Raw genomic sequence first — 22,950 nt, forward strand, 5'->3', positions numbered from 1 at the left:
GCCAGAAATACACTCGGGGGAATCCATTCGGTGATGACAGCCTATCTTGTTCAAGGGGCGGAAGTGGGTGAGGACGAATGGCTATGAGCCTGTCAAGGACTTGAAAATACCAAGATAATCCATTAAAGATAAGTGACAGGAATGAAAAGGACCCAGTCTCCTTGTTCCAGTGTCATCAGTTAATGTTGGGGGCTTACCTGGAAGCCCTGGCAACTGCAGTGAGAGGGGAGAAGATCTCACAGCCACTCAAACATCACTTTCTTTAATCTTTGAAACCACCCTTGTGTTGTGCGGGTGAGGGAACCGATGCGTGAGATGCAAGTGACTTGCTCCAATCCTTCAGCTACTTAGGAGGAGAATTTCAACTGGAGTCTCAGGGGCCCTGACTCCTCCGCCCTTGGCAGACCTTCAAGACACCAGGCTCTTTCCTGCTCTCGCCCTGGTTTCTGGGGCATCTGGGGCCTTCTTCAATATTTTTTGCCAACATTATTATCAATAAGTCTCCAATTTTTTATCTTTGTACAATTGCAAAAGTAGTGAACCTTATGATAGCAATTCCCAGAATATAAACATTACTCCCCAGTTCACTGTCTATAAATATACGGCTAAGCATAGAAACAGTGAAAAACATACAAAGTATGTATCTGGATAGAGTAGATTCCATTATCAATACTAATAAAATATGTAATGTTATTATTACCCAAGAAATTAAAAACATACAAAAGCCTCATTTTTCAGCATTTACTTTATTTCTTATGTACTTGCAGGAATCGAATCGAAGGAACCCTCTTTATTCTTTGTTTCTTAGAGTGGTTTTAACTTTCCCATTACATTTATCCTGACTTAATATTAAAATGTTTCAATTCTGTGAATAATAAAACTCACTAATATTGAAGATCTGGCTGTATCTGAAAAAAAAAAATACGACATTCTATAGATTCGATTTTATTTAAATCAAGTACTTTTTTAAATCATTCAAAACTTGTTGGAGTTCCTGTCGTGGCTCAGTGGTTAACGAATCCAACTAGGAACCATGAGGTTGTGGGTCAATTCCTGGCCTCACTCAGTGGGTTAACGATCCGGCATTGCTGTGAGCTGTGGTGTAGGTCGGCAGCTGTAGCTCTGATTAGACCCCTAGCCTGGGAACCTCCGTATGCTGTGGGTTCGGCCCTAAAAAAAACAAAAAGCCAAAAAAAAAAAAAAAAAAAAAGCACCTTGTAACCAACCATAATGGAAAAATAAAAATCATTTAAAAAATAAATAAAATTATTCAAAACCTTAATCAGTACATTAAACAATTTTTTTTCTTTTTTCTTTGTATGCCTGCATCTCTGCGGCATGTGTATGTTCCTGAGCTAAGGGTCAAATCAGAGGCAGCTGCCAACCTAAGTCACAGCCACTGCAACACTGGATCCTTAACCTGATGAGCAAGGCCTGCGATGGAACCCACACCCTCAGGGACACTATTGGGTTCTTAACCCCCTGAGCCACAACCTGAATTCCAAATTAAACAGCATGCAAATAGATCATTTAGATTCTCTTTTTTTGCTATACTGGTTAATCAGTCTTTAAATGCGTATACCATTTAAATCCTTTGTATTTCCATTTTACCAAATATAAGTAGGAATGAGTTTGGGCAACTTGATATTGATAAATTAATTTTTTTTGGTATGAGGTGAAATTCTAAAATAACTACAGTGTACTTTGATGTGACCTTCTTGTCACAAGGGTTATCTGACCTCGATGCTTGGTGTAGCCCCCTGGGACGGGTACAAATCCTAAACCTTTTCTCCACATGGCAAGTTGTACCCAGAACATGACCTTAAACTTTGTCTTCCTCCTGAATCCAACACTGTGCTTTTTGCCACAGGACATCGCTTATTACCAAGCCTTGTCTGCAGAGAGGTTGCAGACAGAAGCCGCCAGGATCCCCCCCAGCACATTGCCCTCACGGGAGCTCTACGAGCCGGGACTGGAGCCATCGGCTACTGCTAAGCTGGATGATTTGCAGCGCTCTTGGGAAACCTTAAAGAATGTGGTAGGTCTTCCAAATGCGGAATTATTTAGCCCACCAGGCACCGATTACTGGAGCGACGGACTTGTGAAATAAATGCATAATGTCTCCACATCCCAGGGACAGTTGGATACCCTCTGTTGGGTCACGGAGGAAAAGCAGTGAGGAAAGAAGTGTCGTAATCCAGAAGATAAGGGGCTGGGGAGCGTTTGGTAATATCCCTTTTCTGCTTTAGATCAGCGAAAAGCAGCGCACGCTCTATGAAGCGCTGGAGCGCCAGCAGAAGTACCAGGACTCCCTGCAGTCCATCTCCACGAAAATGGAAGCCGTCGAGATGAAACTCAGCGAGAGTCTCGAGCATGGCAGGAGTCCAGAGAGCCAGATGGCCGAACACCAGGTAAAAATAGCCATGACCTCAGTTTCCTGCAGGATGGAATCCATGCAGTCTTCTGGATTGGCCGGCCAAGCACGCCTTTGAGAGAGCTGGCTGGCGTTTTTTAACGCAGCAGTTGTGACAGAGGAAACAAGACTCCAACAAAGGGATTGTTTCCACGTTGCTTCAGGGAGGGATCTAAGGGGGGAAGAAAGGAATTCAGACCCTGGTGTTGCTACTTTACACAAAGTGTATTCCCCTTAAACTGCCCCCTTATTTTTATTCTGTTTTGAACCAGTGTTTTAAGCCATGTCTACCTTCTGTGGGTATTGGTTGTTTTTTTCTTTTTAATATTTAACATTTATTAACTACTATGATTCAGGGGCCTTTTTTTTTTTTTTTTTTTTTCCGATGCTTTTTAGGGCCACACCCAGGGCACATGGAGGTTCCCAGGCTAGGGGTCAAATCGGAGCTACAGCTGCCGGCCTACACCAAGCAGGCCACATCTGCACCCTACACCACAGCTTACGCCAATGCCGGATTCTTAACCTACTGAGCAAGGCCAGGGATCGAACCTGTATCCTCATGGGACTAGTCGGATTCGTTTCTGCTGAGCCTCTACAGGAACTCCCTGTGAGTACTGTTGTTTGAAGAAACAGCTAGTAGGTGCCCACAGGTCCCCTTTTCACTTAAGAAAATAACTTGCAGGCATCTGTGGGCAAAGAAGTAGTTGAAGAATAATGGGTACCAAGGCAAAATCTTGTGCTTGTGCCAGACTTGGATCATTCTTGAAAAGGGAAACTAGACAGCATTTCTGCAGCATGTGAGAAACAGAAATGATTACATTAGCCTAACTCATATATTGTTAAAAATGCACCGTTTATTGTCTTTTTTTTTTTTTTTTTTTTTTTTTTGTCTTTTTGCCATTTCTTGGGCCGCTTCCGCAGCATATGGAGGTTCCCAGGCTAGGGGTCCAAACAGAGCTGTAGCCGCCGGCCTACACCAGAGCCACAGCAACACATGGTCTGAGCTGTGGCTGTGACCTACACCACAGGTCGGTGTTAACCACTGGTTCTTAGTCGGATTTGTTAACCACTGAGCCATGATGGGAACTCCTGTCTTTTTTTTTTTTTTTTTTTTTGACTATACCTGTGGCATGTAGAAGTTCCCAGGCCAGGGACTGAACCCAAGCCACAGCAGTGACAACACCAAATCGTTAACGGATAGGCCACCAAGGAACTCCTAAAAATGCGTCAATTTAAAATGCATGCTGGAGTTCCCTGGTGGCCTAGCATTGTCACTGCTGTGGCGCTGGTTTGATCCCTGGCCTAGGAATTTCCACATACCATGACTGTGGAAAAAAAATTAAATGCATGCTAAGAAAGTGCCTAGACTAAAATATGGTTAATGCTGTAGCAACATTATCAGGTGTGCTATTAATGTACCACCAGGTGTAACTGGGTCCAAGTGCCACCTAAGTATTCAGTCACCTAAATATTCAGTAACCATGGTTCAAGAAAATGCTGCATCCACCTGACCAGAACTCAGGAGCAGCATGTAGCAACTTTATCAAAGTCAGAGGAAGAGAAAGATATTTTTAGGTGCAAATTAAGAGCTATAAAAGCAGGTATGACGTATGTATCAAATACTGGGACATTTATCAGATTTAAGAGTGAAACTCTATACTTTTACCTTTCCTCTACTTAAAATCTTTATATTCCAGGATAACCTTGGAATACCTTGCTTGTTTATATGTGTCATCTAAGATTAAATTGCACTCTTTTACAATAAAGGATCTTGCGGTATAACACAAAGCTGAGAACATTTCATCTAGAGACAGCAGCGCATTGAGAAATAGTGGTTTCAGGTTTTTGACACATTTGTAACTTCGTTAAGATAGAGATCAGAGTGTATAGCATCTATTATTAGGCCTTATTTTGGTAAAATGACCTTCTGTGGGTCTTTTTGTTTTCCTAAAGTTATCCATCGTCCATCTGGCCTGAGAATGGTGCTTTAAAAATATAAAATTAAAGTGAACCTTCATTGTACAACTACAAATGTAATAAATTGGTTGAGCAATAAAAATAAAATAAATAATAAAACAGAATGAACCTTTGTTTACCTGGATCAAACCAAGGACTTAGCTCCCTACTAGCAGGCAGTGTTCCCCGGAGCACTGCAGTCCTCCCTAACTGATGCTCAGGTTGTCTAATTGTTACCAGCCACCTCATTGTCACCTGGAGGGGTTGGTTGTCCCCTTAGCCCCCCAGGAAGCTCACTGTCTGCCCACCCCACCCCCTAACCTGTTCTTCACTGTACCTGGAGAGACAAGAGAACTTTCATCCATTTGGTTATAATTTCCTTTCAGCAACCAAAAGAGATTTGGCATAAACTATCCAAAGTCTGGATTCGACTGAATTGGAGTCTCAAAGGCTCAGATTATCAGAAGCCAATGTTCCAGGAGGGGGTTCACAGACTTTGACTCTCTCTCCACTTTTGGGTACCTTCGGGTCACCCTCTGCCTTTGTTCAGGGCTCATCATTCTTGTGAACCAGGTGACAGGCCACAGCTCCCAAAGACCTTTCACCAGGTCCCACAGGATTTGGGGACTATGAAAGCAGGATCCTGGTGGTCTGCTTTGCCTTCCAGAGTTCCTAATTAAAATGCAAATTAGCTCCCAATCACCAGCAACACCCTACCTCTCAGGCATTGGCGTGAAAACACACAAACTGAATGTAGAGCAAAATTATTATTTTATTCAAGAGACTTAATAGAGAAAACTCAAAATGACATATTAATGCTAAGTATCATAAATTATAAATAAACCTCTGACTTTTCTTGTAATTAAGGCCAACCACTTGACTTTTGTCCCTTTCTAAAATGGGAATGGTAATCTAACAATTATAGCAGCCAGGAGATGTAGCTAATTCTATGATTACCCATCATTTGAGCTTAACAATTATACTAATGCTCTAATTAGAGAGAACATTACAAATAATGTATAATTATTTATAATCTATAATGTAGCATCATAAATCTAACATTTCCCATCTGACCTACTTTAGCTAACTTTTGCTGTCTGTACCTAAATTCTACAAATTCTGGGACAGAGCTGCCCACATGAAAACCTAGTGGCATCACAATGTCTAAATTGGTTCTTGGCTTCTGGAATGATATTTTAAAAATCTCAAGTAACATACGAGTTTTCTGGTGGCTCAGCAGGTTAGGAATCTGGTGTCCTCACTGCTGTGTCTCAGGTCACTGCTGTAGCTCAGGTTCTGTCCTTGAACCTGGAATTTCTGCATGCCACAGGTGCAGCCAAAAATAAATAAGTAAATAAATAAATAAAAAATAAAAATCTCAAGTAATATAGAATTACTCTTTCTAAATTGCAACAGAATGTGGGTGAGAAAGTCCAGGATGCTTTTTGTACTTTTTAAAAATGAATAAAAAATACTTCAATTGTTATTTTTTCCCCCAACACTCTCTTGGAAGTATTAATGTTTCTTTAAAGAGCTAATCTAATTCCTACATTTTACATCTAAACACTTGTCTATATCTACTGAATTTGGGTGGAGTGCTGTGCCTTTCCTGTTACCCTCTTTAAATTGTACAATAGGCTTAATTTTAAGACTTTAGTTCATAAGCTGACCTGTGGCTGTTGTTCTGAGTGTTAAGCCCTCTAATTGGAACCTTCGTTATCCTGAGCAACTAATGCTTCGTGGGCCTGTGTTGTCTTTGCCACACCCAGACTTAATCACGGTTAGCAGCCAGAGCTCTGAGGTTATTTTGATTCTGTTTCTTTAATCTATAGAACAGCTCAACGTTTACAATGAACCATGCTGACATAGGTAGTTCTGAAAGTCACAATGAAATTCCCCTTCACCTTTGGTGTTGCAGCGGACATGAGCTCCAGGTTCTCCCCAGAGTAAGTCGTTTCAGAAAAGCCCAAGGTACTTCTCTAAACCACAAATGGCCATGCACATGTCCTCCTTGTAAAGACAAGTCAGAAACCCAAAGAGGTACATTTCATGTCCTCTCCTTAATTTTGAGTCGCATGTAGGAAAGCAGCTGGCCACCAGCTGAGACAGAGAGACAGAGTTACAGGGTGAAGACATATATGCCTGCCGGATCCTTTTTTTTTTTTTTTTTTTTTTTTGTCTTTCTGCCTTTTCTAGGACCGCTCCCACGGCATAGGGAGGTTCCCAGGCTAGGGGTCAAATCGGAGCTATAGCCGCGGGCCTACGCCACAGCCACAGCAACTCGGGATCCGAGCCACATCTGCAACCTACACAACAGCTCACGGCAATGCCAGATCCTTAACCCACTGAGCAAAGCCAGGGATTGAACCCACAACCTCATGGTTCCTAGTTGGATTCGTTAACCACTGCACCATGGCGAGAGCTCCTTGTGTGTTTGTTTTAATTGAAGTGAAATTCATGTCATATGAAATTAACCATTTTAAAGTGTATGGTTCGGTGGCTTTTAGTACTTTCACAATATCATATGATCACCCTGTCTGTCTGGTTTCAAAACATTTACATCACCACCAGAGAAAACCCCACCCTGACCCCAGTAAGCTTGGCTGCTGGATCCTGAAGTTAAAAGCTATAGCATCCTTCCAAAAATACTCTCTTGAGAGCACACTGAAGCATAGAGAGTCTTGACTCTCACAGTATGGAAACGAACAGCACTAGGAGTCCTAATTCTTTCATCACTTACTGTAGAACATTCAGAGAGCTGTTGCAGAGTATTGTGAGTTTGAAATAAACTGGTTATTCACTTCTCTGTAACATCTGGTTGGTCAATTCCACTGAGATTAAGTGGATGTTGAAGGCTCCCTCCCATTGCTTCAGGATTCAGGTACCTGTTTTATTTATTATGAATCAGAATTAATTCACCTAGATGTGTTGGGCACCTACTATGTGCATACTTGAAATAGACACTTTTTTTTTGGTCTTTAGTCTTTTTAGGGCCCCACACACAGCATGTGGAGGTCCCCAGGCAAGGGGTTGAATCGGAGCTGTAGCTGCAGGCCTACACCACAGCCACAGCAATGCAGGATCCAAGCCACATCTGCGACCTGCACTACAGCTCACGGTAACGCCGGATCCTCAACTCACTGATCCAGGCCAGAGATCAAACCTACGTCCTGATGGATACTGGTTGTGTTCATTAACCACTGAGCCACGGTGGGAACTCCTAGACACTTTTTTCTTCAATGTGTGACTTAGGGGTGGAGTGAATTACCAACATATTGTGCAAAACCCAGCCATGTGATTGTGGGTGGCAGGGCTGGGAAGCAGATAAAAGGAGATTCTAAGAGCTCTTCTGAGCAACACAGATTTTGAAACTTTGGCACGGTAATAGGAGTGGGTGGGAGGTGCTGTAAATGTGACCTTGAAAAGCATGTTGAATGTAAAATGAATAATAATGGTCTGTAAATTTATTCCAATCCCATTAAAATATCCCAGCAAATTCTTTTTTTCTTTTGGCATGGGGAAGTTCCCAGGATTGAACCCATGCCACAGCAGTGACCTGAGCCATAGCAGTGACAATGCCAAATCCTTAACTACTAAGCCACCAGGGAACACCTCCTAGCAAATTCTTTGGTGGAGATTGATAAGAGAATTCAAAAATATACTGCAAACATATGGGAAAAATGTATATCTAAAATGGAAAGAGTCTAGGATAGCCAAAACATCCTTCAAGAAGGTGAATAACATGGAAAGATTTGTATCCTTTCAGAGAGTGAGACTTATAATAAAGTTTATGGTGATTATGATAGTGTGGTATTGATACAGGTGCCAAATGGGTCCGTGGAACAGAATGAGAAGCCAGAAGCACTCTCACACCTACACAGACACTTGGCTTATGCCCAAAATTATACTTCAAAACAGTGGGCTTAAAAAAAAAAATCACCTTCTCACTAAATGATACAGTGTCAATAAGAAAGAAAAAGAATTTTGATCGCTACTTAACACTAGACACAAAAATTAAGTTTGGGTGGATTGTAGACCTAAATGTGCAGATTTAAAAAAAAAATTTTTAAACTGCTTCTCAAAGTATCTGCAGTATATAACTTTTTTTGTTTTATTTTGTAACTCATCATAGACCAATATTTTAGTAAAATAAAATAAAATACTGCTCAGATATGTCAACTGCAGGTTGCTATAAAAATTTAACATTTACTGGAGTTCTCATCGTGGCTCAGTGGAAACAAATCTGACTAGCATCCATGAGGACACAGGTTCAATCCCTGGCCTAGCTCAGTGAGTTAAGGATCCAGCATTGCCATGAGCTATGCTGTAGGTCGCAGACACAGCTTGGATCCTGTGTTGCTGTGGCTGTGGTGTAGGCCAGCAGCTCCAGCTCTGATTTGACCCTTAGCCTGGGAGGCTTCATATGCCCTGGGTGCAGCCATAAAAAGAAAAAAATAATAGCATTTGTCTTTTTCTTGTAATGAACTAGAGACAAACCAGTTCATGGTACCATTTAATGGATATGCTAGACTGCAACAAAATGAACTGCTTCTGTTTATCAAATAACAGCACTAAGTAGGGAGGTTCCCTGGTGGCCTAGTGGTTAGGGATCTGGAGTTGTCACTGCTGTAGTGTGGGTTTGATCCCTGGCCTGGGCACGTATGCGACCAAAAAAAAAAAAAAAAAAAGAAAAGAAAAGACATCACTAAGGAATTCTTTACCCATGAAGGGACAGCCACATCACAAATGGGAGTAGATAATGTACACAGAAAAATAAAGAGAGGGTAACAACATGGAAACAGATGACAGATTTTTCCTGTCTTGTATAATGTGAGTTTGTAATTAAAATGCAGTGCTGTTTCAGACTTGGGGAAATTCGGAGTGGGAAGAATGTTGAGGAGGAAGAAAGTGATGAGTTTTATTTTCAACACAGACTTGTAGACGCAGACATAATTGAGCATACCCCGGCATGGATTACAGATGAACCTGTTGCAAACCAGAAAGATGAATTAACTTGTTCAAAGTCATCTGCGTTAACTGGTACACACGGTCTTAGAATCCGATTTTCTGACATTCACTCGCATACTGTCACTTACAGAGGCAGGTCAGTAGGCCCCCTGTTTGTTGGTTCAAGGACTTCCCCGTGGAGTATCTCCAGTCTCCGTCCCAGGAGACTCAGCGAGTGCCACGTCTCTGCAGTCCCCCCAAAATACATACACGAGAGTGATTCCACAGTCTTTCCCCCAGGCTTTGATGGATGAGATTCTCATGCTCCAAGAGGAAATCCGAGAGCTGCAGGCGGCCCTCGCAGAGGAGCTGGTGTCCGAGGCCCCCGAGTCCGACCCCGCGGAGCAGCTGGCCTTGCAGTCCACGCTCACCGTCCTGGCAGAGCGAATGTCCACCATCAAGATGAAGGCGGCAGGGAAACGGCAGCTTTTGGAGGTAACGAGCCACCCTGAGGGCGCCCCCCCCCCCGCCCCCGCCACGTCCAAGTTTAACTCCTGGCCTGGCGTGGACAAGCCTGTGGGCAGCTTCCGTGATTGCCATGTTTATTGCTCTCCCTCGAAAGAAGCTGGCATTTTGTCGGGAAGGGCCTTGTGAACAGAGCCCTGTGTCAGTGTGTAGCCACGAATGCACCTTTTCACCCAGTTTCATGCAGAACTGAGACTGGACAGCAAATGCTTGGTAGACTGGAGCCTTGCAAAGAAGAATTGTAGAAGGTTCGCCTCATGGTTTGCTGTGTTTAAATGCGAGCATTTTACGAATGGGGTTAGGAATGAATAAACCCTTAGTCACCATCAGCCAATTCCAGCACATTGATTCAGGAAAATATTCTTGCAGTTCTGGTTCTCATGGGACTTAACCTTACTATTATTTAACAGAGAGATAAATTTTAGTCACAATATCATATATGTTGAAAATGTCGTTTTCCCTTTTGTTTGTTACTTTTAAATTCCTGACCCTAAACATATATGAGATTCGTATTGTCGATCCTGTAATTTAGAGTGTCCTTTTCCTTGTATCTCTAGGCTCTAGTAGCTTCTCTGGCATATAATCAGTTATTTATCCACATGATATTATTTTATTTAGCTGCTGATTATGCCATAATCCAATCATCACCCTAGGGTGGGCTATGTAGGCTAGTTCTCATTTTACCTTTTATAAAATTAGTCAGATCACGCATTCATGTATTTCCTTGTTTTGGAGAAATTTAAAATCAATGTGTCTCCTCTATTTTAAACAATTTAATAAAAAATAAAGAAAATAATAGACTGTTAAAAAAATTTTTAAATGTTTAGATTATCTTTAGAATTAACTTTTTAATTCATTGATATTGTCCCTAATCACACTATGAAGCCCTTTTGGAGTTTTGAAATGACATATTTTTTAATACGAATTAATTGCCATCATTAAAAAAAAAAAACAGCAAGCTAAACAAAATTTTTGAATTTTTGCCTTTTCTCAAGAAACTAACACTGGGCCACACCCTCCTCTAGGGGATCAGTTCCTGAAACTTCGTGGTGTGCTCTCTTGTGGACTGGATGTGTTCGCCACAGTCCCCACAACTCCCTATAGTTTCCCAGGCACTGAAATCAAGTAGCTGTTGATTTACCTACTGTCTTATGCCACTGTTTTGTTCTAGTCCTTAATCAGCTCTGTCATTCATGGTGTCGGCCTTGCACTATAGGTGTATTAGCTAAGAATGCTTAACTCTAGGCACACATTAGAATCATTGGAGAGGTATTTAAAAACAACTGATCTTGAGGCTCACCTTCAGAAATTCTGATTTAATGTGATGTGGAAAGCATAGGTACGTTTTTAAAGTTTCACAGGTGATTGGGTTGTGCAGCCAGAGCTGAGACCCATTATTCTACTGTGGTTGAATCCCAGTGATTTTACCTGAGGGTCATCTGTCTTCCATTCTACTTAATTCATCAGGAGAAGTTAAATGATCAGTTGGAAGAACAGAGACAGGAGCAGGCCCTGCAGAGGTATCGCTGTGAAGCCGACGAGCTGGACCACTGGCTCCTGAGCACGAAAGCCACTCTGGACATTGCACTGGGAACACCCAAGGAGCCCATGGACATGGAGGCCCAGCTGGTGGACTGCCAGGTACAGAAATGGCCTTGAAGGAAGTTGCCAACATCATAAGTCACTTTTTTTTTTTTGGCTGTGCCCATGGCATATGGAAATTCCTGGGCCAGAGGTCAGACACGCTCCCCAGCAGCAAGCTGGAGCGCTGCAGTGACAATGCCAGACACTTAACCCGCTGTGCCACTAGGGAATTCCACAAGGAACATTTCTCTTTTTTTGTCTTTTGTCTTTTTAGACAAATCTCACGGTATGTGGAGGTTCCCAGGCTAGTGGTCTAATCGGAGCTATAACTTCCAGCATACGCCGCAGCCATATCAATGTAAGATCCGAGCCGGGTCTGCCTCCTACACCACAGCTCACGGCAATGCCGGATCCTTAACCCACTGAGCAAGGCCAGGGATCGAACCCGTGTCCTCATGGATATTAGTTGGGTTCATTAACCACTGAGCCACGATGGGAACTCCACAAAGCACATTTTTTAACCTCAGAAAACATAATACTAGCAAAGCTTGGTTATATGATTTTTCATAACACATATACTTTATATATTTAGAGAGTAGAAAAACAATACTGTATTAAAGCTCAAATGAAATTCAGACTTGGACTTGAACTTAAATCTTTTGAAAAATTTCACAAGTAGTATCTACTCTTGAGAAAATCTTCAGTTTCCTGAAGGACATTTTTTACCAATGGTAGATGTCTAAACTCTCATGGTATCTACAGTTGGTGGCTAATGAGGAATACAAACCCAATGAGAAAAATTAGTATCTGTGAATCAGATGGTGGGTAAATACAACAGGAGGTGTCTCTAAGTGGCCTGTTGCAATTTTGATCCTAGTTCTGAAATATTATTTGGAAAACTTGGCAAAACTGTCAATTATAGGCAGACAGACTGAACACGGGAAGTTTTCTTTTTTTTTTTTAAGGGCCGCACTGGTGGCATATGGAGGTTCTCAGGCCTGAGGTCTAATTGGAGCTGCAGTTGCCGGCCTACGCCACAGCCACAGCAACACAGGATCTGAGCCACATCTGCAGTCTACACCACAGCTCACAGCAACGCTGGATCCTTAACCCACTGAGCGAGGCCAGGGATCGAACCCACATCCTCATGGATCCCAGTCAGGTTCGTTAACCACTGAGCCATGACGGGAACACTGGGAATTATCTTCTGGAGCAGAGCATTGCCTCCCTCTGATGTGCGCTCTCTAGGAGTTAATGTCATAAGTAATGGCATTAAGGTTTTTATTTTAATATTATTTTCTTACCTCTTTATTATGGAAACTTTCAAGCACACGTAGAAGTATGGTGAATAGATGGTGAACCTCCCTTGAACCTCTCATTGAATTTCAAAGATTATCAACACAGCAGACTTTATGCATGGGAAAAGTAGGTCTTAAAAGCTCTTTCGCTTAACAAACCAGCAAGTCTCTAGAAAACCTGGCCTAATACGAGGGTTCAACATCAGTATGCCTGACTTCGTACTTCTCCCATTTGGAATCAGAGGAAATACGCAAAAGCCATTCATGAATGAATGCTATCTTTTTTCTTAATCTGTAGTGTGTCCTTCTGGTCATCCCTTTTATGATTTGAGATGTGGGGGTAAAATTAATTATTACAATGGGGCTTTTAATTCTTTGGGCAACTTATTCATGTGTGTTCCTAGCATCTCTGCCTCGCTGGTAGGAAATAGAGGGCCATGTGTGAGTGTTTTCTGTTCTTTACATCATCTTTCTTAAACTCCTTTCCTGAAAAAGAGATGTCTATTTTTAGCATTCCCTTCTAGCACTCAAAATTACCTTCAAAATTATGTTTCCTCACTACTCCCACCTCTCCCTTTTGGATGTCTCTATTTTTATAGTTATGCATGAAGTCCGTAGTTGAGATAGTATATTTCAGGACTTTTACTAAGTATTGAAATGGTGTTTTACAGTATTTTTTAAAACTCAAAGCATATGGAATCACACAAGTGCACAGTGGTTCTGCAGTCCATTAAACCTAGCATTTAAGCCAGTTAATTATATATGTATAATTATAACTGTGGCTATTACACGGAATTAGGGCCCCATTCTGGCTTTGGGGGCCCTAGGTACTTGGCTTCCATGGGCCTCTTCTTCTATAAAAACACTAAAAATTGTATTTGTATTTTACAACTGCTTTGGTGCAGGGACTAACATAATCTTGGTGGTAGCATTAATATGATGTTCATTTCTTTTCTTCTGATTTTAAAAGAAATTAAAATTAAAGCATTTTCTTGGGCCCCTAGAAGTGTTGCGGGCCCTTGGCACTGTGCCAGCAATGCCTGATGGAAAGGGAGTCCTGGAGTTCCCACTGTGGGTCGGCTGGTTAAGAACCCCCATAGTCCATGAGGATGCGGGTTTGATGCCTGACCTTGTTCACTGGGTTGCCGCAAGTTGCAGTGTAGGTCACAGATACAACGCCGATCCGATGTTGGGTGTTGCTGTGGTTGTGGCACAGGCTGCAGCTGCAGCTCCAATCAGACCCCTAGCCTGGGAACTTCCATATGCTACAGGTGCTGCCATAAAAAGAAAAAAAAAAAAAAAAAAAAAAGGAGAGAGAGGCAATCCTTCACAGAATGGTATTAGTGCCTCGAAAACAATTCTCAGGAAATCAAGTCCCACCTCATGAAAATTTTCACTCTTCCATTTAGTTCTAGGTTTTTGGTTCACACTTATATTCTTAGAAATTGATGGCCGTGAGAGTTCTGGTCGTGGCACAGTGGTTAACGAATCCGACTAGGAACCATGAGGTTGTGGGTTCCATCCCTGGCCTTGCTCAGTGGGTTAAGGATCCGGCGTTGCCGTGAGCTGTGGTGTAGGTCGCAGATGCAGCCTGGATCCCTCGTTGCTGTGGCTGTGGCGTAGGCCAGTGGCTACAGCTCCGATTAGACCCCTGGCCTGGGAACCTCCATATGCCACTGGAGTGGCCCAAGAAATGGCAAAAAGACCAAAAAAAAAAAAAGAAATTGATGGTCATAATTCTGGTTTTGTACAGGAGAATAAAATATCTTTTCTTATTAACATATAATTGAATATCAATTATAAAATGCATTTCAGAGAGTTCAGAGTTAGCGAATATAAAAACAGAATAGTTTATGTAGAAAATAATATGGTTGTTATCTTTTTTGCTTTCTTTGCTCTTTTTTGGGTTTTGTTTTATTTATTTTTGTCTTTTTAGGGCCACATCTGCGGCATATAGACATTCCTAGGCTAGGGGTCTAATCGGAGTTGTAGCCGCTTGCCTACACTGCAGCCGCAACAACACCAGATCTGAGCCGCATCTGTGACCTACACCACAGCTCACGGCAACGCCGGATCCTTAACCTGCTGAGTAAGGCCAGGGATTGAACCCACAACCTCATGGTTCCTAGTCGGATTCGTTTCTGCTGCACCACAACAGGAACTCCTGGGTTTTGTTAAATCTCCCCACTGAAAGAGGGGAGATTATTTTGCTTTTTTTCTGGATTTGGCGTCTATCGTAGAAGAAAACCTTGTAGCGCTAGAGTGTTGTCACAGAAAACGATGGTAAAATTCTTAGGAAAACATTCATATATGTGAGCTTAAAAATATGTTATATAAAAAACAAAAATAACTAAAATCAAGTGAAAAGAGCATCAGTCTAAAGGGAAAAAAAAAAAAAAATCAACCTCCCAAAACAATGTTTGGAAAGAAAGCGAGTCCACTTTTAATTGATACAAAAGGGAGTTTCCACTGTGGCTCAGTGGTTTTAAGACTGCAGTGGCTTCGGTCACTGTGGAAGCATCAGTTCCATCCTGGCCCTGGAACTTCCATAGGCCACAGGTGCAGCCATTAAAAAAATAATAATAATAACATAAAAAGGTTGATCATGTGAGGTCTTTACTACTATTAGCTACTAGCATAATCATCTAACACTAAAATAGTAAAATACTCCTAATAACGGGTTAACACTAAGGCGTGGTCTTTTGTCCTTATCTATACAAATGTATAGATGAATTGTGTTTTCCATATGTTTGTCATTATGTAATATCTCATCTCAAATAGGAAAAAATTCGGAAGCTCTGAGACTTTAAAATCTATGTACCATTCCCAAAGTTAGTAAAAAAACAGAAAAACTAGGGGAAAAAATCATGGAGGCATGTTCTTGTGGTGAAAGACACATGAAGTGTTGGGTTTCGCAATGAGACACGGTCTTTGCAGAGGCTGGCAGGGTATGTGAATTTCAGCCTCATTTCTGTTGTTCCAGAACATGTTGGTGGAAATAGAGCAGAAGGTGGTGGCCTTATCAGAGCTCTCAGTCCACAATGAAAACCTGCTGCTGGAGGGCAAGGCACACACCAAGGATGAGGCTGAGCAGCTGGCGGGGAAACTGAAAACCCTCAAGGGCAGCCTCCTGGAGCTGCAGAGGGCGCTGCATGACAAGCAGCTCCACATGCAGGTGAGGCTCTGGGCGGGACCTCTTTGCGCCGGGCCTTTGCGCAGGGCAGGTCTGCCCCTCTGAGCATGGGTCACGGGTACTTATGTGCACACCTGGTTTACACTCACTGTAGGTTTTCAAACAGGTTTAGTGAGAACTCTGAATTCAGAGACTTGAAAATTGCACTGTTAAGAAAATGGACCTAGTAATGATCAAAACCTAGCAAATACATCACTTAAAATAATATTTATGCATAGGTCATGGATTAAGAAGGCCTGTGACACTTTTATTTCTCTTTTTGTTATTTCTTTTATAGTCTACTTTTCAGATATACTCAGACAGTTTTATATAGTGCCCTCAACTTGAGACTGGTCATGTATTTAATTGAACCTTTTCACTAACATGTAATGACCCTAATAGTGATTTTTATTTTATACAACTAGGGCTTTTTGGGGATGATATTTGCCTGGTATATCTTTTAAATTTCGTTTGATTTCTCCCTTTCTGTGTCCTTATAGTTTAGATTTTTTTGGGGGGGGGGCACTCTCATGGAATATGAAAGTTCCCAGGCTAGGGGTCGAATCAGAGCCACAGCCACAGCAACACAGGATCCGAGCTGTTTCTGTGACCTACACCACAGCTCACAGCAACGCTGGATCCTTAACCCACTGAGGGAGGCCAGGGATCAAACCTGCATCCTCATGGATCTTTGTCAGGTTTGTTAATGCAGAGCCACAGAGGGAATTCCTAGATTAGTTTCTTACAAGGAACATTTATCTATACTTTGTTGGTTTCAAACACTTATCTAATCAGAAAACATCTGACTTTTAAAGGGAGGTGCTAGTCTATTTAAATTTATTGTGATTATTGATATGATTGAACCTTCATTATCTTACTTTTTGCTTAATATTTTTTTTGTCCTGCTCTTTCTCTTCCTCTTTCTCCTGAACCTTTGTTTCTTTTTTTTTTTTTTTTTTTTTTTTTGTCTTTTTGCTATTTCTTTGGGCCGCTCCCTCAGCATATGGAGGTTCCCAGGCTAGGGGTCGAATCGGAGCTGTAGCCACTGGCCTACGCCAGAGCCACAGCAACGCGGGATCCGAGCTGTGTCTGAGACCTACACCACAGCTCACGGCAACGCCGGATCCTTAACCCACTGAGCAAGGCCAGGGATGGATCCCGCAGCCTCACGGTTCCTAGTCGGATTCGTTAACCACTGCGCCACGACGGGAACTCCCTGAACCTTTGTTTCTAAGTGATTGAATGTTTTTCTTTATTTTTTCCCTCTGCTTTTTACCATGCACATCTAATAAATTCTAATATCTCAGACTCCTTCCAGATCAATGTAAGAAATTTAGAATACATTCACTTGATTTCTCCTCAGACACCTTATATTCTGTTATTATCTAATGTTTTGGTGTTTGTTGTTTTTTAATCTCTACAAATTAGATATTACTATTATCTTACACAAAAATTAAGCAAATATTTATTGAGAAGCTACTATGTGCCAGCATCTCTATACTATATGATAGAGGGAAGAAGCATGGGCAACATCGGTCTATATCTGAGTGTCTATTTATTCCATCTTCAAGGGGTCTTTGGGGAGACAGATAATAAATAAAATTAAGGTGCATTATTCTAAGTTAGAAGATGATAAGGGCTATAGGTGCAGTACCATAGGGAGGAAGATCGGGCAGGTTGGGGCTGGGTGGATTTGTGGTTCTACAGGGTGGCCCAGGAAGCCCGCCTCAGGTTATGTTTGAAGGAGTGAGCCTTTGGAATGTAGAGGAAGAGAGCTCCAGGCTCTGGGGGAAGCAAAGGCAGAGGCTCCCAGGTGGGCTTCTACCTGGCTTGTTCAAGGAGCCCAGCAGCTGGAGTGGAGCGAGCAAGATGAGCGAGATCAGACAGGTAACAGGGGTCCAGGGTGCAAAGGACCTTGTCGGCGTCCTACGGGTTTTGGCTCTTACTCTGGGGGGAATGCGAAGCCATCGGAATGTTTGTGGGCAGAGGAGGGACGGGATCAGATTATAACCCCTGTTGGAGACCAGGGTGGAAGCTGAGAGACCAGTTAAGAGGTTAGAGGTGATGAGAAATTACCAGATTGTGGATAATTGGGGAAATGGAAAAACTCTGAGGAACAAAACTGGGGGCAGAAGTCGTCATCAGGTCAATGGTCTCGTTTTGGACAGACTGGGTTTCAGAGGCCGGTCCAATGTCAAGCAGTGGTTGGAATTCAGGAGACAGACCTAGACTGAGTCATTGGCCTCCAGGCGACCCTTAAAGGCGTGAAATTCCACGAGCTCACCTAGGGAGTGAGGAGAAATAAAGGCTCCAGAGGTAAAAGCTGGGAAGATGCGGAGGAGCCCACCAAAAAGAGAAGAAGGGAGACACCAGCGGGGTGGGAAGAAGATTGAGGTTGGGGGTTTCTGGAAGCCCCTTGAGGGTAAGTGAGATCAGACCAGAACAGAGAACGGACAACCGGTTTCAGCAACTCTCACATCTTCTGTGACCCCTGCTACAAGGTGGTCCAGTGAAACAGTGGAGGCCAAAAGGAGTCTGCAATGAAAGTGAGAATGGAGAGAGGATTGGAGAGGAAGACTGCAGGGGACTCAGGAGTTTCACTGTATCAGGGAGCAGGGGAGTGGAATGGCTCTAAGAAGCAGGTTAAGAACCACCTGTTCCATTTTAAGATCAAGAGAGTAACGACATGTTTGCAGGGAGATGGAGATGACGCCGTAGAGGAAACACTGACGAAAGAGGAGGGAGGCTGCAGGAGTAATCTGGTGTGGAAGGGAGAAGATAGCATCAAAGGAGAGGGGGTGGTCTTGGAACCAGTGTCGGGAGTGAGGGAAACCTCTGTATTTGAGCACAGAGCTGGCCGGCAGGGGCGCAAACACTCTGGTGCGAACTTAATGGACAGTGATTGCTTCTACTTTCTCAGTGCAATGGCTTTTCTTCTTCTTTTTTTTTTTTTTTTTTTTTTTTTTTTGTCTTTTGTTGTTGTTGCTATTTCTTGGGCCGCTCCCGCGGCATATGGAGGTTCCCAGGCTAGGGGTTGAATCGGAGCTGTAGCCACCGGCCTACGCCAGAGGCACAGCAAGGCAGGATCCGAGCCGCGTCTGCAACCTACACCACAGCTCACGGCAACGCCGGATCCTTAACCCACTGAGCAAGGCCAGGGACCGAACCCGCAACCTCATGGTTCCTAGTCGGATTCGTTAACCACTGCGCCACGACAGGAACTCCTTTTCTTCTTTTTTTTTTGGACTAAACTACGTGTTCTCAGTTCTCTGCTCGTTTTGGGATTATATGATCTGGAACATCAAACCTAGGCAACAGAAAGCTGTTATAAGCAATGGAAGAATTTCGTAAGATGACTGGCTTATGAAAAGACAACATAGGAAATCCACCACTTTCCTCTGTATAAATTGAAAGTTAAAGAAATAGTGTACAATCATTTCCCATCTATAACATAAAATATAAAATATTTGAAATCTCAATGTTTTAAAACCAGAGTAATAAAAAATATGATAAACGTTTAGACAGGAATAGAATATTGTAATGATGTCAGATCTTCCTCCACTAAAACCTAAATTTAAGTTGTTCTTAACTAAAATGCCAACTGTATATTTTTAAAATGTGACAGAATAATACCAGGTTTACCTGGGTAAAATAAACATGAAAATAACTGTAAAATTCTTAACGAGTTATGAGTTAATTATTTTTATATATTAAAATACAATATTACAATAATTAGAATAGTTTAGTATTGGCACAATAAATAATTGAATAAAAAATTAGACAGAATGTATATCTCTGAAAAAGACCTCATATATAAGGGAATTTGATTAATTTCTAAGGCGGCATTTCAAATCAGTAGAGAAAATATCATTCCTTGTATAAATAATAATAGGCAAACCACTTGAAATATGATAAACTAGATTCTCTATCCCATTCTTCACAGAAAAAAAATGCATCCTAGATAAATCAAAGATTTAATGTCAAAATTAAATCTTTAAAGTTCTGGATGTATGAGTACTAAAAAAAAAAAAAAACAAACTTAGGGAGTTCCTGTTGTGGCACAGCAGAAACAATCTGATTAGATCCACGAGGATGTGGGTTTGATCCCTGGCTTCACTCAGGGGGTTAAGGATCTGGGGTTGCCTGGAGCAGTGGTGTAGGTCACAGATGCAGTTCAGATCCTTCGTTGCTATGGCTATGGTGTAGGCCAGCAGCTGTAGCTCTGATTTGACCTCTAGCCTGGGAACTTCCATATGCCACAGGCATGGCCCTCAAAAGACCAAAAAAAAAATCTTAGGATGGGAAAGACCTTTGCTAATATATCCAAAACCAAGTATTTTAGTTTCTTTAAAATTACTACACAGAAATGAGATGGGTCTGTATGAACAAGAAACTATTAACTAAATTAAAAAACATGGACAAATAAGAAGGACACTATGTAATTCACATGACCCAGAATTAATTCCCTTGATTTCCAGAAATCATTTGTAAGTCAGTAAGAAAATAAGAGCATGTTATCTAATGGAAATATGAACAAAAGATATGAAGAGATAATTCAAAGGAAAAGACATGCAAGTAGGTGGCCAGGGAATACATGAAAAGATCTTTGAGCTCATTATTGAATAAATAAATGCAAATAAAGACAAAATGCAACTTTTCATTTTAAATTTACATACTTTAAAATGCACACACAACCTGACTTTTAAGAATTAAAGCCAAAAGCAAACTATTAAAAGTATTAAACGAAACCAGAAGGGTTTTCTCACTGGGAGAGTATACCACATTTCTCTTAGGTTTATAAAAGGTATTGTCAGAGTTCCCAGGTGGCTCAGCAGGTTAAGAATCCGGTGTCACTGCTATGGCATGTGTTTGATCCCTGGCCCAGACATTTATGCATGCCCAGGGCATCGCAAAAAAAAAAAAAAAAAAAAAGAAAGAAAGAAAAGGTATTGCCAATCTAATGCATAATTCTTCCCCGCCCCCACCATTTTTTCCTCCAGTGTTGGCATGTGAATGAACTTAATCTCTTAAATAACTGAAACAAAGGGAAAGACTTCATGGTCTTCCCTCTGGGATAGTTGACCTTTACGAATTTCCACTCTGCCCTATGCCTTAAAGCAGGTAGGAGAGGAAGGAGCAGCCTGATACACTGGCACTTCTAGGGGTTAAACAGAGGTTGGGCGGTGGGGGCGGTGGGGGCGGGGGACAGATTGCGAGTGAAACTGGCCCAGTTAGGACTTTGGCAAGCTGGTCACCTGTCAAAAGAAGCTGTTCTCGGCTCCAGCTATTGTCATACGAGAACTTACAGGCAGCATTGCTAGACCTTCCAGAGAAAGAGTATTTGGATTGATACCTAAAATTTCCCAATTTTAAAACATTGACATTTAATTCTAATTTTTTTTAATAATTTGTGTGCCAAACAAAGCATATCCAGAAGCCAGGCTTAGTTCTTGAGCCATCACTTTGGAACCACAACTCTAAAGTCTGCCCAGCCTGGCCCCAGCAGTTAACTGAGTAGGTAACTCTGGGGCAAGAGTCCTGAACTTTCCCCAGTTTTTCTCCCTGAGGAGTTTTCTCATATGTAAAACAGGGCTAACAGTGGTATTTAACGTTTAAAAAAAAATTCTCCAGAATTTTAATGCACGTGATGCTTACAGCGAGTGCCCCAATCTCAGTATTAAAATACAGCAACTGTTTGCAAATCATATTCTTTGGGAGGGAAAAAATCTCCTGACCTGCTTCAAGGCCAGGTTTGAGACTTTGAGACTGCTAGGGCTGGGCTGAGCCTGGTCGTGGTCGGACACCTGTGGTGCCCACACCCAGCAAATCCTGCCCAGGGCCACAAAGATTCTTCACATTGACTAAAGGACAGACCCAGCCCACAAGAGTGAGCTTTCCTGAGGATACTGTTAGGGAAAGGGCAAACAGGGAAAAATGTGGCGGTGTTTTGCTGCACTAACATTTATTTTAAAATATCTATAAATTCCATCATCTCTTTCATCTCAGGAGTTTCCATTGTGTATTGATTTTTTAAATACAATCAGAGTTAATGAGATTATCTTGCCAACTGCAGGAATAAAAAGAGCCCTGTTTATGTTATTATTGCTGGAAAAAGGATCATTTCCTGGAGCAGAGTTGATCTGAAATTAACTAATGTTAATCAGGAAAGGGGGGGGAATCTTCCATGGAAGGTAGATGTCAGTGCAGATGTGCCCTTCATTTGGGGTTTGCATAATTCAGGAGATCCGGAATTATGGATCCGGATCCAAATTTCATGTGTGGCCATAAGCACATCATTTCTCAGGGCTCCTTATCTGTAAAATGGGCATGTCTATTATGGCCATTCTCTTGAACCAAATTGGACTTGCATGCAGTGAATAATCTGTTTGGTTCCCTCCACCCCACCCCCAAATAGTTTCCTTTTCTATATGACATGTAATAACTTCTCTCAAGGTACATGATATCGTCCTTTATAATAACTTCAGACCATTTTCACACATTATCATCCGTCCAAGGAGCAGAGAGAATGCCCCATATAAATAATGAAATGCTTTATAAATAAGTGTTTTATTTAATGTTTAGCATTCTCCAGTCCTCACTAATCTTCCAAGGAATGTTCCTGGCAAAAATGGGGACGCTTCTAGTATTTCCAAAATAAACAGCTTATGCAGCCCCACCCAAGGGGGACCCTGGGGATAGAAGCTGCTCTATTTCCTATTTCCTAGATAGGTGAGAGAACTCAGTATCAGACTCCAGAGAATGCAATCACCATTACTTTATTTCTTCTGTCAGTGCCTTCGTGTCCCAAGGGGAAAGGGGATGAAATTTGAATGGATTCTTAATCATTTTTGGCTTCTCATGGTCCAAGTATTATGTTTCAAAATGATGAAATCAGCGAGAAGAAAAATGCCCTAACCGAAAAACCAAGCCTAACCACAGGGAAAGCACATAGCAGGCATCTGCTTTTGATGCTGCCTGTTTCCTTTTTTTCTGTAGCTGTGGATCCAGGTTAGTCAACTAGGACTCCCCTTCTTAGACTCTGTCTTAGAATCCGA

At 41.9% G+C, this 22,950-nt stretch overlaps 1 protein-coding gene across 1 annotated transcript in view; it reads left to right on the forward strand.

Annotated features, from left to right (window-relative positions):
- Window positions 1–22,950, forward strand: part of SYNE1 (spectrin repeat containing nuclear envelope protein 1) — a 486,068-nt gene that overhangs the window by 320,798 nt on the left and 142,320 nt on the right. The window contains 5 exon segments of the mRNA XM_021084410.1: window positions 1,871–2,038; window positions 2,250–2,411; window positions 9,617–9,811; window positions 11,309–11,482; window positions 15,707–15,898. Of these exon segments, the coding sequence (XP_020940069.1) occupies window positions 1,871–2,038; window positions 2,250–2,411; window positions 9,617–9,811; window positions 11,309–11,482; window positions 15,707–15,898 (891 nt within the window).

This window comes from Sus scrofa, chromosome 1 (assembly GCF_000003025.6).
Source record: "Sus scrofa isolate TJ Tabasco breed Duroc chromosome 1, Sscrofa11.1, whole genome shotgun sequence".
Lineage (NCBI taxonomy): Eukaryota > Metazoa > Chordata > Mammalia > Artiodactyla > Suidae > Sus > Sus scrofa.